Below are 20,385 nucleotides of genomic sequence, written 5' to 3'. Positions count from 1 at the left end.
ACTGCAGGTTTTGGCAGTGCATTGATCCACTGCGGGTTTTGGCAGTGCATTGATCCAGTGCAGGTTTCGGCAGTGTATTGATCCACTGCAGGTTCTGGCATTTTATTGATCCACTGCAGGTTTCGCAGTGTATAGATGCCCTGCAGGTTTTGGCAGTGTATTGATCCCCTGCAGGTTCTGGCATTTTATTGATCCACTGCAGGTTTTGGCATTTTATTGATCCACTGCAGGTTTTGGCAGTGTATTGATCCACTGCAGGTTTTGGCAGTGTATTGATCCACTGCAGGTTTTGGCAGTGTATTGATCCACTGCAGGTTTTGGCAGTGTATTGATCCACTGCAGATTTTGCCAGTGTATTGATCCCCTGCAGGTTTCGGCAGTGTATTGATCCACTGCAGGTATCGGCAGTGTTTTGATCCACTGCAGGTTCTGGCAGTGTATTGATCCCCTGCAGGTTTTGGCATTTTATTGATCCACTGCAGGTTTTGGCAGTGTATTGATCCCCTGCAGGTTTTGGCAGTGTATTGATCCCCTGCAGGGTCTGGCATTTTATTGATCCACTGCAGGTTCTGGCATTTTATTGATCCACTGCAGGTTTCGCAGTGTATAGATGCCCTGCAGGTTTTGGCAGTGTATTGATCCCCTGCAGGTTCTGGCATTTTATTGATCCACTGCAGGTTTTGGCATTTTATTGATCCACTGCAGGTTTTGGCAGTGTATTGATCCACTGCAGGTTTTGGCAGTGTATTGATCCACTGCAGGTTTTGGCAGTGTATTGATCCACTGCAGGTTTTGGCAGTGTATTGATCCACTGCAGATTTTGCCAGTGTATTGATCCCCTGCAGGTTTCGGCAGTGTATTGATCCACTGCAGGTATCGGCAGTGTTTTGATCCACTGCAGGTTCTGGCAGTGTATTGATCCCCTGCAGGTTTTGGCATTTTATTGATCCACTGCAGGTTTTGGCAGTGTATTGATCCACTGCAGGTTTTGGCAGTGTATTGATCCCCTGCAGGTATCGGCAGTGTATTGATCCACTGCAGGTTTCGCAGTGTATAGATCCCCTGCAGGTTTTGGCAGTGTATTGATCCCCTGCAGGTATCGGTAGTGTATTGATCCACTGCAGGTTTTGGCAGTGTATTGATCCCCTGCAGGTATCGGTAGTGTATTGATCCACTGCAGGTTTTGGCAGTGTATTGATCCACTGCAGGTTTTGCCAGTGTATTGATCCCCTGCAGGTATCTGTAGTGTATTGATCCACTGCAGGTTTTGGCAGTGTATTGATCCACTGCAGATTTTGCCAGTGTATTGATCCCCTGCAGGTTTCGGCAGTGTATTGATCCACTGCAGGTATCGGCAGTGTTTTGATCAACTGCAGGTTCTGGCAGTGTATTGATCCACTGCAGATATTGGCAGTGCATTGATCCACTGCAGGTTTCGCAGTGTATTGATCCGCTGCAGGTTTCGGCAGTGTATTGATCCACTGCAGGTTTTGGCAGTGGATTGATCCACTGCAGGTATCGGCAGTGTATTGATCCACTGCAGGTTTTGGCAGTGTATTGATCCACTGCAGGTATCGGCAGTGTATTGATCCACTGCAGGTATCGGCAGTGTATTGATCCACTGCAGGTTTCGGCAGTGTATTGATCCACTGCAGGTTTTGGCAGTGTATTGATCCACTGCAGGTTTTGGCAGTGTATTGATCCACTGTAGATATCGGTAGTGTATTGATCCCCTGCAGGTATCGGTAGTGTATTGATCCACTGCAGGTTTCGGCAGTGTATTGATCCACTGCAGGTTTCGGCAGTGTATTGATCCACTGCAGGTTTTGGCAGTGTATTGATCCCCTGCAGGTATCGGCAGTGTATTGATCCCCTGCAGGTATTGGCAGTGTATTGATACACTGCAGGTTCTGGCAGTGTATTGATCCACTGCAGGTTTCGCAGTGTATTGATCCACTGCAGGTTTCGGCAGTGTATTGATCCACTGCAGGTTTTGGCAGTGTATTGATCCCCTGCAGGTATCGGCAGTGTATTGATCCCCTGCAGGTATCGACAGTGTATTGATCCACTGCAGGTTTTGGCAGTGTATTGATCCCCTGCAGGTTTCGGCAGTGTATGGATCCCCTGCAGGTTTTGGCAGTGTATTGATCCCCTGCAGGTTCTGGCATTTTATTGATCCACTGCAGGTTTTGGCAGTGTATTGATCCACCGCAGGTATCGGCAGTGTATTGATCCAGTGCAGGTATCGGCAGTGTATTGATCCACTGCAGGTTTCGGCAGTGTATTGATCCACTGCAGGTTTTGGCAGTGTATTGATCCACTGTAGATATCGGTAGTGTATTGATCCCCTGCAGGTATCGGTAGTGTATTGATCCACTGCAGGTTTCGGCAGTGTATTGATCCACTGCAGGTTTTGGCAGTGTATTGATCCCCTGCAGGTATCGGCAGTGTATTGATCCCCTGCAGGTATTGGCAGTGTATTGATCCACTGCAGGTTTTGGCAGTGTATTGATCCACTGCAGGTTTTGGCAGTATTGATCCACTGCAGTCACCTGGACCGGATGGACTACACCCCTGAGTCCTAAAAGAGGTAGCTGATGAAATTGTGGAGGCATTAGTGATGATCTTTCCGGATCCCAGAGGACTGGAATGTGGCTAATGTAACACCACTGTTTAAGAAGGGAGGGAGGCAGAAGATGGGAAATTATAGGCCGGTTAGCCTGACTTTGGTCATTGGTAATGTTTTAGAGTCAGTTATTAAAGAGGGCGGTGGAGGCCGGGACATTGAATGTCTTTAAGACAGAAATTGATAAATTCTTGATTTCTCGAGGAATTAAGGGCTATGGGGAGAGAGCGGGTAAATGGAGTTGAAATCAACCATGATTGAATGGTGGAGTGGACTCGATGGGCCGAATGGCCTTACTTCCGCTCCTATGTCTTATGGTCTTATGAGATCGCGAAGCACTTGGAAGTGCATGGTAAAATAGAACGGAGTCAGCACGGCTTTGTCAAAGGGAGGTCGTGTCTGATAAATCTGTTAGAGTTCTTTGAGGAGGTAACAAGGAAGTTAGACAAAGGAGAACCAGTGGACGTGATTTATTTAGATTTCTAGAAGGCCTTTGACAAGGTGCCACATAGGAGACTGTTAAATAAGTTAAGAGCTCATGGTGTTCAGGGTAAGGTCCTGGCATGAATAGAGGATTGGCTGACTGGCAGAAGGCAGAGAGTGGGGATAAATTGGTCTTTTTCAGGATGGCAGCCGGTGACTAGTGGTGTGCCTCAGGGCTCTGTGCTGGGACCACAACTTTTCACAATATTCATTAATGCTCTGGAAGAAGGTACTGAAGGCACTGTTGCTAAGTTTGCAGATGATACAAAGATCTGTAGAGGGACAGGTAGAATTGAGGAAGCAAGGGGGCTGCAGAATGATTTGGAGAAGCTAGGAGAGTGGGCAATGAAGTGGCAAATGGAATACAATGTGGAAAAGTGTGAGGTTATGCATTTTGGAAGGAGGAATTTAGGCATGGACTATTTTCTAAATGGGGGAATGCTTCGGAAATCAGAAGCACAAAGGGACTTGGGAGTCCTTGTTCACGATTCTCTTAAGGTTAATGTGCAGGTCAGTCGGCAGTTAAGAAGGCAAATGCAATGTTCGCATTCATGTCAAGAGGGCTAGAATACAAGACCAGGGATGTACTTCTGAGGCTGTATAAGGTCCCATTTGGAGTATTGTGAGCAGTTTTGGACCCCGTATCTAAGGAAGGATGTGCTGGCCTTGGAAAGGATCCAGATGAGGTTCATAAGAATGATCCCTGGAATGAAGAACTTGTCGTATGAGGAATGTTTGAGGACCCTGGGTCTGTACTCATTGGAGTTTAGAAGGATGAGAGGGTATTGAAACTTACAGCACACTATGAGGACTGGATAGAGTGGACATGGAGAGGATGTTTCCACTTGTAGGAAAAACTAGAACCAGAGGACACCATCTCAGACTAAATGGGCGATCCTTTAAAACAGAGATGAGGAGGAATTTCTTCAGCCAGAGGGTGGTGAATCTGTGGAACTCTTTGCAGAAGAAGGCTGTGGAGGCCAAATCACTGAGTGTCTTTAAGACAGAGATAGATAGGTTTTTTTTTATCAATAAGGGGATCAGGGGTTATGGGGAGAAGGCAGGAGAATAGGGATGAGAAAATATCAGCCATGATTGAATGGCGGAGCAGACTCGATGGGCCGAGTGGCCTAATTCTGCTCCTATGTCTTATGATCTTCTGGAATGTACTGTCTGGTAGTGTGGTGGATGCCAATTCAGTAATATCCTTAAAAAATGAATCGGGTAAACACTTGAAGGAGCAAAAATTGCAGGGAGACATGGAAAGAGCAGGGGAGTGAGACAAACTGACTTGCTCTTCGAGAGAGCTGACATGGAATCGATGGGAGGAATGGCCTCCTGTGCTGGAGTTCCATGATCACTCCCCTTCGTCCTCGGTGTCCATTCACAGCAAGGATGGTGGTGGGTCAGAGGAAGACTACAATTGTCCACAGGGTTGCCAGAATAGATTGGAGGATATCAGGTAGGCTTCCTTAATCAGCTCGCTACATAGTGATCTCTCCGACTACACAAATTGAGACATCTGCCTGAGGTGGAATGTCTCTCCGTCGACGGAATAATCTGTCTGCGTTCGCTGGCTGACGAGGGACAGCCATTTAGACAAAGTACCAGTGAAGTGAATTCAGGAAATTGGCAATCGTGTCAAATGGTGTTTGATAATGCACTCGCGAAGTGTTCTTACTACGTTAAAGGTGCTGTATAAATGCCTGTTGTCGTTTCGATCTGTCAAAAAAGCCTGGCTTTGACATCACATTTGATGCTAGAGATCAAGAACGGAAGTAAAAGGGGCAGAAATGTTTAGAATAAACTTGGTTTATTTGAGAGAAAAAACGGAGAAAGTTAACGTTGAACACGTCTTTCCGCAGAGGTACGCTGAGGCAGAATCCGCACTTGAAATGGTGTTGCGGTTGGACAAAGACTGCGATGATGCTGTTAACGAGCTTTTCAAAGTCCGTATGTTGAGGCTGATGGTAAAGGAGATATTTTTATTCACATCTTTGCTAACTTTAGAAAGAATGATTGGAGTTTTGCTCATGCAATGCCTTTATCGTATCTTTGATGTGTTATAAAGTCGATACGTTGGATGTGTGTCTGGGATGAGCACATTCTCAAGTGTTCTTCCTTAACCTTACTTACTTAATTGTACGGTTTACAGTTAAAGTTTCCTCTTGTGGTTCACTTTCACAAATAGAGAAAGAACTGAAAAACTGGTGGCTTGGTAGTACAGAACTCGAACCTTGCTGAAAAGAGACATGTTACTGAAGCTTTTTGTCTTGCACTCACCAGGTCAAATGCAAGAATGCCAAACTTCAAACAATCGCAAAATTGATGTGAACATTTGAAATTTGACATTCTGATGAGCGTAAGACAAAAAAGCCTCAATAACCAGTCTCCCTTCAAGCAAAAAACTACAATAATAATAATCCTTATCAGTGTCACAAATAAGCTTACATTAACACTGCAATGAGAACCCCATAGTCGCTACACCCTGGCGCCTGTTCGGGTTACACTGAGGGAGAATTCAGAATATCCAATTCACCTAACAAGCACGTCTTTCTGGACTTGTGGGAGGAAGTCGGAGCACCCAGAGGAAACCCACGCAGACATGGGGAAAACGTGCAGACTCCGCACAGACAGTGACCCAAACCCGGAATCGAGCCCAGGGCCCTGGCGCTGTGAAGCAACAGTGCTACCCACTGTGCTACTGTGCCGCCCAATAATAATTACATGACATTTACAGCAAGTGGAATTTCTGCTCCACTCGCTCTTTCCCCGTAACCCTGCAAATACTTCTCTCGGGGTGCTAATCCAGTTCCTTCTGCAAAGCCACAATAGAAGCTGCCTCCACCCCCACTCAGGCCGTGCATTCCAGATCCCAATCATTCACTGCATAAAACAGTTTATCCCCTTGTGTTACCACTGCTTCTTTTGATAGCCACCTTCAATTGTTGTCCTCTGGTACTTAACCCTTCCATCAATGGGAGCAGTTTCTCTCTATTCAGACCACTCATGACTTTGAACACCTCCCTGAAATCTCCCCGCAACCTTCTATAAGGAGCACAGGGCCAACTTTTCCAATCTGTCCACGAGGCTGAGGTTCCTCCTCCTCGCCACCATTCTCCTCAGTATTTTCTCTGGAAAGTCTGCGTATCCTTCTTAAAGTATCAACATTCCCCATTTAATGTTGTTACGTCAATAGTTCAAAACTCTGGACACCAGATAGCTCCTTGGAGAGCATTTATGGAGTACCTATGGCCACAGCCATGACCTTGCACAAATAAGAAAAATATTAGATGGAATGGCCATGCTAAAATGTGGTTGCAGAATACAGAGCTTCCCAGTAGAGCCGGCTTGCACATTGCTGGAGGAGGTGCTGACAACAGGTAGACTGGAGAAGGGGGTAGTATCGGCGGTTTGCGGGGCTATTTTGGAGGAGGAGAAGGCGCCGCCAGAAGGGATCAAGGCAAAGTGGGAGGAAGAGTTGGGAGAGGGTATGGAGGATGGGTTCTGATGTGAGGTGCTCCAAAGGGTGAACTTGAGTGCGAGGTTGGGGCTGATGCAGCTGAAGGTGGTGTATAGAGCACACCTTACAAGGGCAAGGATGAGCCGGCGCTTTGAGGGGGTAGAGATGTGCGTGAACGTTGCGGAGGAGGCCCCGCAAACCACATTCATATATTTTGGTCCTGTCCAAAGCTGGAGGATTACTGGAAGGAGGAGTTTAGGGTAATCTCTGATGTGGTGTACGTGATACTGGACCCGGGCCCTCGGGAGGCCATATTCAGGGTGTCGGACCAGCTGGAATTGGAAACGCGCGCGGAGGCAGATGTTGTAGCCTTCGCCTCGTTGATCGCCCGAAGGCGGATCCTGTTAGGTTGGAGATCAACCTCTCCACCCTGTGCCCTGGTGTGGCGGGGGGACCTGCTGGAATTCTTAACGCTTGAGAAGGTCAAATTTGAACTGAGGGGAAGGATGGAGGGGTTCTACAATTCATGTGCGTTATTCATTATGCATTTTCGAGAATTGGATCACATCGAACATTGGGGGGGGTTGGGGGCTGGGAGAGTTGGGGGGGAGGGGGGGCGGTGTGTGTTAATGGCGACTATGGGTGATTCCTGATTCCTTTTTGTCATTTGTTTATGTTAACATGCAGGCCTAATGTCTGGGGTTTGGGATGGGATCGTTGTTATTGATATGGGGATTGACATTACATTCGTTACTGATTATTGTTTATTGTTGGGTGTAAATTTGGGAGAAAATGTGAAAAAGGAGGAGAATCAAATATATTTAAAAAAACAAAAATGTGAGACAGGCAATTTTCTCAGTTCAGTGACTGGAACGAATAGCTTATTGTCAACTTCGAGCACAAATTAACCGGAATGATTGATTGTACAAAATACTGGGCAGAACATTTCATGGTGAAGGTAGTTCTGTGGCCAAGTACCAGAATTCAGGGTTTTCCTGTTGAGTTGTGCTTTGATTGGTTATTTATTTCTTACCGTGTGACAGCTGCACACTAACTGGTCATTTCTCCCTTTTGTGGAATGGTGTATTTTAAAAAAAAATCCAGTTTTAGTTTATTATTTTCCGGTAATCTATGTGCTGAGTGAATATTGATAATTGGATATCACCCAATACCACCAGACACAAATAGTCCCAGGGCAACTCCTTGACTGATTCCAGGCTAATAGTTCCGTAGGACACACCTGCATTTCTCTGACCCAAGTGTACCTCAGCACAAACCTTTGGAGAGTCCCTGTGCTACACTTACACCAATTTCCCTGTTTCCCATGTTGGCCATCCTCTACCCTCCCAGGGCGACACTGGCTACTTCACACTGATGTTAGGGCAGTTTATTGCTGTATGGCACATTGGGATATAGATTTGAAACCTCCCCAAGTGAAGTCACTGTAGGATGTTTGCAACCAGGGGAATGAAAAGGACTTTACAAACTTACATCATGGGAACAGCCAATAAAGATGCAGGCCGATGTTTATATTGCACCTGAGGCCCCTCCCTTTTTACCTCCCCCTATCAGCGTAACCTTCTGTTCCTGTCTCCCTCATGTTTATTTAACTTCCCCTGGAATGCGTCTATACTATTCAGCTCCATGTGGTAGTGAGTTTTATATTCTCACGAGTGCCTTTTCTTGAATTCCTTATTCATGGCCCCTGGTTCATAGAATCATAGAATTTACAGTGCAGAATGAGGCCATTCAGCCCATCGAGTCTGCACCGGGTCTCGGAAAGAGCACCCTACCCAAGGTCAACAACTCCACCCTATCCCCATAACCCAGTAACCCCACCCAACACTAAGGGCAATTTTGGACACTAAGGGCAATTTATCATGGCCAATCCACCTAACTCGCACATCTTTGGACTGTGGGAGGAAACCGGAGTACCCGGAGGAAACCCACGCACACACGGGGAGGATGTGCAGACTCCGCACAGACAGTGACCCAAGCTGGAATCGAACCGGGGACCCTGGAGCTGAGAAGCGATTGTGCTATCCACAATGCTACCGTGCTGCCCCTATCATGCCTGAAGGTGATAACATCTTCTGCACAGTATGCCTATTTTATTCCCATCTATCTTGCCCTGATTTGTTAACTAAATGTGCAAGCCAGTCCCAAGTATTCCTTTCCAAATTTAACAACAGTAACAAACAGAGAAATGTTGATTGAACTGTGTGAAGTTGCCTCTGTTTAAGGGAAGCTCTTTTAACATTTGTTTCAGAACATGGGTTTTACCCAGCAACAAAGCTTAATGGCATTACAGCAACATCAAACTGTCGAGGCTGCACTGGACTCTCGCATAGTATTAAATTGTAAGTGTTCCTGACTTGCCAATAGTTTTGTCCAGCCGGTTCTAAATTATTAGGCCAGAGAACAAGCTGAGGAAGGGCTTCCGAAATGCAATAGTAACATTCTCAAAATGGCAATGGCTGTTTTATTCTCCATTTCTCTGTCACCTTTTCCCTCTCCTTCTCCCCTGCTCTTGGTTGAGTGGTTGCTATTTAAGAGTTGTCAATCCTGCAGAGTTATTTTGGAGTCTGCAGGCATTAAAGATTAATCACCTGTGCGGATGATTTTTTGGAATACTTGTTTATCAGTTATATAATAATATTGGAGACGGAGGAAAGCACATTTATTGGACTTATCAGCCAAGAACCATCAAACCTGGAAACGATGAGTCTCTTTTCTTTCCCATTGGGAAGGCAATGTGTTGCTAGGGTGGATAAGTCGGGAACGCAATGGTGGGAATTACATAGAATTTACAGTGCAGAAGGAGGCCATTCGGCCCATCGAGTCTGCACCGGCTCCTGGAAAGAGCACCCTACCCAAGGTCAACACCTCCACCCTATCCCCATAACCCAGTAACCCCACCCAACACCTAAGGGCAATTTTGGACACTAAGGGCAATTTATCATGGCCAATCCACCTAACCTGCACATCTTTGGACTGTGGGAGGAAACCGGAGCACCCGGAGGAAACCCACGCAAACACGGGGAGGATACCGCACAGACAGTGACCCAAGCCGGAATCGAACCTGGGACCCTGGAGCTGTGAAGCGATTGTGCTATCCACAATGCTACCGTGCTGCCCCTTGAATGTTAGGGCGTTTGGAAGCTGGAGATTTATAGAACCTACATCTGGCGTCTCAAAAGTCCCACTGGTGATGACGTTGCAAGATCCTCCAAATCCAGTGGGCAAGAAAGTTGGTTCAAAAGCAGCGTCCTCTCCCAAGCCAACATGCTCAGCATCGAGCCGCTAATCGCTGAAATCCAGCTCCGTTGGGTATTCGTGTGCCCGGCAGCAGATTCCTGAAGCAATTACTCCCCTCGGAACATGATTCTGGCAGGAGATTCCCAGGAGGACAACAGGATGTCCTCAAAGCGTTCCTGAAGAGGTCAAACATCCATGGTGACCGCCCAAATTGGAGAAGATTCATTTGGTAAAGTACTGAACACATCGAGAGACTTTGGAGCGTGTGGAGGTGAAGTTGAGGCATTGGAGAGAGTGCATTGGAGGGAGTGCAGCTACCCAATCCTTCAAGCACTGCTTGCCCCGTATGTGAAAGCGTCCGAGGATCGTGAATTGGACTTATCAGCCATCGCGGAGCCCATTGAACTAGAGTCATCCTCAATCCCGAGGGACTGCCTGAGAAGGAGGAGGCTGGAGGTCGCATGATGAAATATCCCAAAATACGCCAAACTAGAATTGGTAGCCTTGATGCTAAGTTGACCTGCTGTCCATCTTCAATCGCGGCAGCTGGCAATTAACAGATAATAAGGTGGCTCAAAGCTGGTGAGTCAGTGCTGTTGACTTCTGCTGTGGAGCTCCCTGAGGAGAAGTGGGTGCTCGTCACACTGTACCTGTCCAGCATGGTGCAGTCTGATGCTCCTAGATTAAAGCGCAATGACTTGAGACTGTGACCCCTCCTTTACCAAGACCAATAACTACTCTATATCTCACTCAGTTTGCTCTTCCTGGTTCAATTCTCAGGCTTTGAAAAGCCAAGTTGCAGCATCATCTAACCACTCGATTCATCTCTCATTGCCCTTGCACCTTTCAATCTTGCTGCGGCTCCTTTCATATCGCTTTTGAGATCAAGTTACGGGGCACTTTCCCACCAGTGTGGCAGTTTCAGGCAGCAGTCACTGTAACTAACCAGTTGGTGCCACTTTGCCTTGTTTATATTTCCTGCCACCAGGAAACAGGGGGTGGAAAATCAATCATAAAACATGCAGATCAGAAGGTCCCCATTCCATTGGAGCCGCGCAGGTCCACCAGACCCTAACGTTTGTTTACTGCAAGTTTGAAATGCAAAAGAGTTCGCAACAAAACAAAGCCAGTGCTCGAGAAAGTGGAGGCACTCCTTCAACGGCGAATCAGACTACAGAAGGGAGATAGATCACTTGGTTGCATGGTGTACCGAAAACAACCTCTCTCTAAATGTCCGAAAGACCAAGGAACTGATCACCGACTTCAGGAAGTGTAGCACGACACACACTCCCGTCTGCATCAATGGCTCCAAAGTGGAGATGGCCGATAGCTTTAAGTTCCTGGGGGTCACCATCACCAACAGTCTGTCCTGGTCCACTCACGTTGATGCAACAGTCAAGAAAGCCCAACAACGTCTCTACTTCCTACGGAAACTAATGCAATTCAGCATGTCTGCATCAACTCTCTCAAACTTGATGTGCGATAGAGAGCATCCTATCCAGCTGCAATCCAGCTTGGTATGGCAACTGCTCGGCCCAAGATCGCAAGAAACCGCAGAGTGTGTTGAACTCAGCCCAACGCTTCACACAAGCTTGCCACCCTCCCATTGATTCTGTATACACCTCCAGCTGCCTCGTGAAGACAGACAGCATTGTCAGAGACCCCTCCCACCCAGGCTTTGCCTTCTTCCAGACCCTTCCATCAGGCAGAAGATACAGAAGTCTGAAGACCGCACATCCAGACATAGGAGCAGCTTCTTCCCCACAGCTACTAGACTCCTCAACGACTCTCCCTCAGACTGATCTGTTCCCTGTAAGAACACTATTTACGACGCCCTCTGCTGCTCTTATGTATTTGCTTTGTTTGGCTCTTGTTCTGCACTGTAACCAATCACTATTGTCGATGTACCAGTTGTCAATGTACTCTGTCAATTATTCTTCTTGTCTACTATTATGGGCCAGGGTTTAGAGAATACCAAAGTATATCATGGAGTTCACCTGACCCACAACATTTAATAGATTTTGGTATGGGGAGCACAAGGGCCCACTCTACAGGTGTGATGTAACAAAGAACTAAAGTATTTTAAACAAAAACAATGTTTATTCTATGAATCCATTTAAGATTTTGTAAACACACAGTAAACATCTTATCAACTACCAACACTGATACTCCCCCCCAAAGATATAATACTCTATAGGTAACCCTTTGTGACTTTCCTAACAACATCCATAAGTCAAAGATCGTCTTTAACAAAGACAGTAGGTTTGTATTCCTTACAGAAACAGGTATTACTTTGAAATCATCAAGTGATTTGGAGACATTCTTTAGCATGCAGAGAGAGACCAAAATACACCTCCTTGGTTTGAATGCAGCTCTCCAACTGAAAACAAAACTAAAACTCATAGCCAAAAACAGCTTCCAGCTCGAAGTGAAAGTAAAAAGCAGAGCCAGAGCCCAGCTCCACCCACGCAATGATATCACTGCAGCCACTTGAGAAGACAAACATTTCTTAAAGTGGCATTCCCATGAAACTACTGTGTATGTTCCCTTGGCCGCAGAAAAATACTTTTCACTGTACTTCGGTATATATGACAATAAATCAAAATCTAACACTATGTCATTGTTATGGGCCAGGGTTTACAGAACCCCAAAGTGTATCATAGTTCACCTGACCCACAACTTTTAATAGATTGTGGTATGGGGAGCACAAGGCCCACTCTACAGGTGTGGTACAGCAGAAATGGAAAAGTATTTTTTAAAGCAAAACAATGCTTATTCTATGAACTGAAGTTAACCTTTTTAAAACATACAGTGACTATCTCAGCAACCATCAATTCAAATACAACCCCCAAAGAATACAACACTAAGTAATCCTTAATAACTTCCCAAACAACATCCAGAAGACAAAAGAAACACCTTTTAACAGAAGCACATCAGGTTTATATTCACTACTGAAAACATTTATAATTCTGAATTCCCCAAATGATCAAGAGATAGTCTTTTCATGGCAGAGAGAACAGCAGTACACCTGCTTTGTCTGGCTTCAGCCCCAACATTGAAAATGAAACCAAAAAACACACACACACCCAAGCTTTTCTCAAAGTGAAACTAAAAAGCAGAGCCAGAGCTCAGCCCCACCCACACTCTGACATCACTGCAGGAACATGAGCATTCAAACATTTCTTAAAGTGACATTCTCATGACAGTCATGCAGGTGAAATTAAATTGGATCGTCATTTCTTTGGTAGTATCTCCCAACTCCAAACTCTCACCACCGAGAAGGGCCAAAGAAATTGGGTTCACGGGAGCACCATTGTCTGTGAGTTCCTTCCCAAGGAACCCACCTTTCTGCCTTTAACATAAAACAGTGTTGCTGGATTAAACTCCCTATCCTAACAGCACTGGGGATGTGGCCATACCACACGTACTGTAGCGGTTCAAGAAGGCAGTTTACCATCCCCTTCTGGAGGATATGTTAAAGCTGACCTACATTACCCCCCTTGCCGTTCACATCTGTTGTATTTGGAGATGTGATACACGGGAGTATGATGGTTTAAAACAATGGAGCTTTATTTACATTGTGTGATCTCTTATATGGCACAGTGGTTAGCACTGCTGCCTCACAGCTCCAGGGCCGCTGGGTTCAATCCTGGCCTCGGGTGACTGTCTGTGTGGAGTGTCCACGTTCCCCCCGTGTCTGTGTGGGTTTCCTCCGGGTCCTCTGGTTTCCTCCCACAGTCCAAAGGTGTGCAAGTTTGGTGGATTGGCCGTGCTAAATTGCCCCTTAGTGTCCAAAAGGTTAGGTGGGGTTACTGGGTTACGAGTATAGGGTGGAGATGTGGGCTCAAGTCGGGTGCTCTTTCCAAGTACCGGTGCAGACTCGATAGGCTGAATGGTCTCCTTCTGCACTGTAAATTCTACGATTCTGTGTTCCTCCTTCACTGTTTCACACGCGAGGACTTATGACATCCAAAGACGTGCAGGTTAGGTGGATTGGCCATGCTAAATTGCCCCTTAGTGTCTAAAAAGGTTAGGAGGGGTTATTGGGTTACGGGGATAGGGTGGAAGTGAGGGCTTAAGTGGGTCGGTGCAAACTTGATGGGCCGAATGGCCTCCTTCTGCACGGTGTGTTCTATGGTCTATGACGTTACTTTCGGTGAATACTTTAATAGATCAGAGCTTCTCTAGAGCGAATAGGAATTAATGCAAGGACATAACAACACTCAAAGAATGAATATAAGAAAAAAAAACCACTTTGATCTCCTTCTGTAATCTCGGATTGATTTTTGAGTCTGTTGTTGCTCCATTTGTGATTTTACTGAGCGATGGTGGACATGGGCTATTCATTCATAATCTGTATCCTTTCCATTTCCACAGTTCAGGAGTCACATCTGGGGACCTTGGAGATGCCGGAGGAAGAGGACCATTTATTTTTAATCAATTTTCCTATCATCGAGGATCAGACTGAGTAGGTACCTTGTGTACTCTTGCGTGTCTGCTGTGTGTGTGGAGGGTGGGTAGACGGGTCACAACGTCAGCCGAGTTCTCACCTGAGATTGGAGGGTTGCGAGTGTAAACCTCGGTCTTAAGATTTGAGCGGACTATCTAGGCTGACACTGCAGGGGGCAGTACCGAGGGAGCGCCACATTGTCAGAAATGCTGAACCTGTGGTGAAAAGGCCAAATTGAGGCCTGCTGACTAATTCAGGAGTATGTCAAAGATGCTGCGGAAATATTTGAAGAAGAGCTGGAACTTTTTCCCAATGCCCAGGCCAGGCTGACTGGCAGTCCAGCTCCTCGCTTCCAACATTGTCTGTGTCGGGGGTCACAGATCAACATCTATAAACCGCGAGCATTTCTTCTGTGGGTGAAACACTCCCTCAGTGCTGCAATGGAATTTGTTTTAATGTAGAGTAGCCAATTCTTTTTCTTTTCCAATTAAGGGGCAATTTAACGTGGCCGATTCACCCACCCTGCGCATCTTTTAGGGTGGTGGGGGTGAGACCCACGCAGACACTGGGAGTACTGCACTGAAACGTCAGACTTGATTTTATTCTGCTCAAGCCCCGGAGTGCAAGTTGAACCAAGAACTTTGTGATTTAGGGACGAGTCTGCTACCAACTGGGTCACAGCTGAGCACCCTGCCCTCTGAGGGATCTTTCTGGGAGGCAATGTCTTAGTGGTACTAGCACTGGACTGGTCATCCAGAAACCCAGGGTAATTAATGCTCTGGGCATCCCATCATAACAGATTTGAATTCAATAAAACAAAAACAAAGTCTTAACAGTGACCAAGAAACCATCTGGTTCACGAATGTCCTTTAGGGAAGGAAATCTGCCGTCTTTACCCGGTCTGGCCTACATGTGACTCCAGACCCACAGCATTGTGGTTCACTCTTAAATGCCCTCCGAAATGACCTAGCAAATTGTTGCCCAGTTCAAGGGCAATTAGGGATGGCCAATGAATGTTGGTCCAGTCACTACTGCCCACGTACCATAAGGAAATTTAAAAAAACCTAATTACATGAAGACTACACTGATGTGGAAGCACTTTGGGTGGAACTTAATGCCCCTCCCCTGGAGATGGGTTCCAATGCAGCTGGACCAATTTGGTCAGGTGGGAGGATGCTAGAAGGGCACCCTGCTGATCCCTGCCTCCCAGCGCCACCTGCTCACGCGCCCCCAAATTACCACTAGGTGCAAAGGCTTGTGGGTGGCCTTCCTGCCCAGATGCCAGTCGGAGGGCCCTTAAGTGGGCAATTAATGCCCAATGCTCTGCTGTCCCAGTCCTAACAAATACCAAGTTCCATTCAACTATCACCCCTGTTCTCCCTGATCTACATTGGCCCCCAGTCCAGTTATGCCTTGATTCTTAAAATTCTCATTCTTGGTTTCAAATCCCTCCGTGATCTTGCCCCTCCCTATCTCTCTAATCTCCTCCAGCCCTATAACCACTCGAGTTCCTTCCATTCCTCTGACTCTGTCTTCTTCTGCCAACACGTTTTGAGGCACTTTGCTCTGGAATTCTCTTCGCCGACCCCCTGCCTCTCTTTGGCCTTCGTAAGATGCTCCTTAAAACCTATCTCTTTGTCCAAGTATTTGGCTACTAGTCCCAATATCTCCTCAGGTGGCTCGATTGCCAAGTTCTGTCCGATTTACACTACTGAGAAGCACCTTGGGGGTATTTTACTCTGTTAAAGGTGCCATATAAATGCAGGCTGGTGTTGTTGGTGACGTGCTGAAGGTGGTTGCAGAATGGCACCTCCCCTCCTCTCTTCCCACCTACCCCCAGGTGGCGGTGCGGGAGGTGGGGAGCGCAGCGGATACAAGTCCTCCCGACTCATGTAGTCGTGTCATAGTGAGACCTGTTGGGGGGGGTGGAGGGAAAGCGGTATCATGCGTACGAAGCTGGCTTGACCCCAAATACTGTCGAGGAATATTTGGAGAAGGGAGATGTTTGATCTCGGCATTTAGTGCCACGGCTGTGCCTCCCTTTTGCATTTACCAATCCGACAGTTCTGTGGCAGAACACTGAGCCAGCCGTAAGTTACATCTTACCAGAAATTAATGAAGGAGCATTTCCATTCTGCAAGTGGGAGAGCGTGAGTTTTTAGCAGTGAATATTGAATGTTAAAACCCTGGCAGCGCTTTGTGAAATTAATATTCATAAACAAGTTAGGGAAAAATAATAAAACAGCATTCATGCTCTTCAAATCAGCAACGAAAATTCCACCTCGAGAAAATGTCACTTTGTGGCAAGATAACTATGATTGGAGCTATTGGAGATCCTGCGACTCAAATTGTTTTTTTTTACACTGTATTTTGTTCTCTGTAAAGTTTCTGTCTCAGAGTAGGGTGACCCTAGCTGAGGAATTCCTTGCCGCAACCCACAGAATGATCTTGAGAATCTCCACGATATTTTCCTGTGTTTTCTTTTGCACGGCAACTTGTTTTTCTCTCGCCTAACAGAAACACTGGGCGGGATTTTTCAGTCTTTGCGCGTTCTCCCGGTGTCTGCCTGGGTCTCACCCCCACAACCCAAAGATGTCCAGGGTAGGTGGATTGGCCCATGCTAATTGGGGGGGGGAAAGAATTGGGTGTTCTAAATTTATTTTTAAGAAGGATTTTCCAGTCCTTTCCCGCGTAGACGTGGGCGGGACTGGAAGATCTCAGCGGCGGCCAATGGTGAGCTGCCTCTGTCGCTGGAAAACATTTTGCAGGGAGGGGGGTGGGGAAGGTAGCCTGAAAATCCCACTCTCTGTGGCTGCTGCCAATACAAGATGGCCGCCGGGACACGTCTGCACATGAACGAGCAGAAAACGAACCACGTCACAGTGACGGAAAAGCCCGCGGGGACGGTGCTGAAGTTCAGTATCGATGCCAGGGCTGACGGTGTTGGGAGTGCGGGGTGAGTGTTGTTTGTGAGCTTTTTCTTGACTGGTTTGGAGGCAGGATCTTGCCTGGTGTACTCCGTCTGTATTTGCTTAAAATACTTTTAAAATTCATGGGAAAACTGTTCGATAAGCATCTCCTCTCGTGGCCGCTGCCTACTCTGTCACTGACAATAACGTCACGCAGCGCAGCTGTGCATGCACTGCAGTGGCAGAAAATGCGGCCTAACGGAATTGATGAAGACCAGCAATTGTTCTCATTAGCAAGTGCTGACTCTCTCACCTATTTTCTGCCCTTCTCATTTTCAACAATATATGTACTCCTGTGTTATCGTGCACAAAAAGTGTTGTGTCAAGTCCTGCCTTTAACTGGCCCAAGGTGCAGTGGAATAATTAACTTAACCAGTTTTGAAGTCATGCATTCCTGCCTTTTATTTCCCATTATAAATTCCTATCTCCACATTTATAATGGAAACTGCCTAAGTAAACCCGTCACACTGTAATTAACCCGCACTATAGCCCCACCACTGGCAGGAGGGTGTCGTGGCAATTTTGCACGAACGATCTCCTTTATATTATTAACATAGACGTAAAAGGAAGCAGGCAAGGATTGGGACTAGCAGAGAGATAAAATGGGCCAAATGGCCCTCTATGTTGTAACAATTCTGTGATTCTATAGTAGTGTAAAGGTTGAGTGCTTACCGACGATATTTGTTGTCGAGATTTTGGGAGAGGGTGCAGTGGAGATTTACTGGGGTAAGATCACGGGGAAGGGACCAATTGAGAAACTAGAGAAGTGGAGGTTGTTCATCAAGAAGGAGGTCAGGGGAGATGTAATAGAAATGCTAAAAATGATGAAGGAATGTATTAGGGGAAACTGTTTTCAGTGGCAGGAGGGTCCATAGCCAGAGGCAACCGATTTAGGATCATTGGCAAAAGAGGCAGAGTGGCGATGAGGACTTTCTTCATACGGAGAGTTGTTGTGGTTGGGAATGCCCTGTCTGAAAGGGCGGCAGAAGCAGATTTCCAAAAAGGAACTGGGTAAATACTTCTGCGAAACAAAATGTAGATCTATGGGAAAAGAGCAAAGGGCAACTCGCTCATGCTCAAAGGCCTAGCGCGGGCACAGCGGGCCGAATGGCCTACTTCTGTGTTGTATGATTCTATGGTACGACTTGAATAGTGGGAGTGTCCCAGGGAGGAAACAGCCCCCTCCAGTACCTCGCCAATTACCCACATGTGTCCCCAGCCTTGTTGCGATGGGATCGGGAGGGAACTTTTTCCTAAACACCACATTTTAAAATGGCAAGCTCCTCAGTGTAGAAATCGGGAGTAAGTGCGGCCTCAGCCATGAATTCCCTGCTGAGGTCATCGATCTACCTGAATGGGCGTTAGATAGCGTGGGCATTAGATAGCGTGGGCGTTAGATAGCGTGGGCGTTAGATAGCGTGGGCATTAGATAGCGTGGTATTTCTCAGCGCTTCGAGCGGCAGGAAACCCCGGCTAATCGCACACACTACGGGACTCTGTCCCCATTCGTGGATATGACAGGTAAGGATTAAATGTTTATATAACAGGGACCCATTCTCTGCAAACAAAAGGAACAGGTTCAAGCCTAGCATCATTTTTGAATTACCCGGGCGCTTGGGGAACCTATAGAGTTCCTATTGCTTTCTTCATGGCAAAGCTTTGGCCAGAGTCGTCTTGCCAACCAATCAGCACACTCTTCTCCTGTAATACGACCTGTTGTGATTATTCAAAATTTGGTATTCTTGCATTTCTCCAGGTGAGTGCAAGATGAAAAGCTTCCGCAACACAGTTTTTCTCTCTTTTCAGTAATAATCAAGTTCTGCATTACTGAGTGACTTTTATATTATTCTTTGTTTATAGTGGACGTTTCAACCTTCTACTACACTTGTTTCCTCATTTTCTCAGACAAAGAAATGACACTTTAATAATAAAAAAGAATCTTGCTAGTTTGTGTAGTGGATTCTCACGTAATGGGATCTGAAGTGGCAGCAAAAGCCATTATAATTCACTCATACCCTGGAGACTAACTCTCACAGCCTCTGAAAGAACACAATCTGCACTATTTTTAAAAAAAATTAAAAGCAATCTAACTGCACACAGAGAGAAAAATGATAAATAGTCTTGGTTTTATTTAGCGCCTTTATGACCTCCGGATGGCCCGAAGCTAATTGAAAATATCACCCACTGAGCTGCAACTAACCGCTCTGAAGCATGCTGGGAATGGGAGAGTTGTTTATTTTACAAGGAACCTATAGAAGCACCTCGCCAGCTCCTTCAGCTGTCAAAGGGGCAGCACGGTAGCATTGTGGATAGCATAATTGCTTCACGGCTCCAGGGTCCCAGGTTCGATTCCAGCTTGGGTCACTGTCTGTGCGGAGTCTGCACGTCCTCCCCGTGTGTGCGTGGGTTTCCTCCGGGTGCTCCGGTTTCCTCCCACAGTCCAAAGATGTGCGGGTTAGGTGGATTGGCCGTGATAAATTGCCCTTAGTGTCCAAAATTGCCCTTAGTGTTGGGTGGGATTATGGGGATAGGGTGGAGGTGTTGACCTTGGGTAGGGGTGCTCTTTCCAAGAGCCGGTGCAGACTCGATGGGCCGAATGGCCTCCTTCTGCACTGTAAATTCTATGATAACTATGAAATGAATTGTCTAGCACGAAAATGATGATGCCTGGTCCTGGTAAGCTGAGGGACAACAATCTTGCTTAGATGGGGAAGCTTCAAACGGTACACATTTGCTGACAGCTGAAGAGACCACAAAGATAAGGAAAGGCCTTGGGTCCAGGTCAACTTTGGACTGAATTAGTTCATCTCAGCTGGGACCACAGTAGAGGCCAATATAACTGGCTACAACTCGACTGCATGAGATCATGCGGAAGAGTCACCAAGTGGTGTCAGCTCTTGATTGCTATCTAGGACACATAATAGGAGCAGGAGGAGGCCACTCGGCCCTTCGAGTCTGCTCCACCATTCAATATGATCACGGCTGATCCTCTATCTCAACATCCTGTGCTCTCCCCATATCCATTGACGGGTTCAGAGTCTAGAAATCTATCCATTTCCTTATTAATCTCAGTGGCCAGAAATTAGGAGAGGAGACCTGAGTGTCCTCGTACAACAGTCACTGAAGGTAAGCATGC

General features: G+C 46.6%; 1 protein-coding gene across 2 annotated transcripts in view; it reads left to right on the top strand.

Moving 5' to 3' along the window:
* zgc:123010 (uncharacterized protein LOC641500 homolog) overlaps window positions 1-20,385 on the top strand; it is a 165,314-nt gene that overhangs the window by 109,577 nt on the left and 35,352 nt on the right. For both annotated transcript variants that reach the window (XM_038822347.1, XM_038822346.1), the window contains exons 10-12: window positions 4,975-5,079; window positions 8,842-8,932; window positions 14,208-14,298. In XM_038822347.1, the coding sequence (XP_038678275.1) occupies window positions 4,975-5,079; window positions 8,842-8,932; window positions 14,208-14,298 (287 nt within the window). The remainder of the gene's footprint in view (window positions 1-4,974; window positions 5,080-8,841; window positions 8,933-14,207; window positions 14,299-20,385) is intronic.

The sequence above is a fragment of the Scyliorhinus canicula genome, chromosome 16, assembly GCF_902713615.1.
Source record: "Scyliorhinus canicula chromosome 16, sScyCan1.1, whole genome shotgun sequence".
In the NCBI taxonomy this organism is placed as follows: domain Eukaryota; kingdom Metazoa; phylum Chordata; class Chondrichthyes; order Carcharhiniformes; family Scyliorhinidae; genus Scyliorhinus; species Scyliorhinus canicula.
The sequence above is the reverse complement of the archived record's forward strand: the minus strand, read 5'-3'. Positions and strand labels throughout refer to the sequence as shown.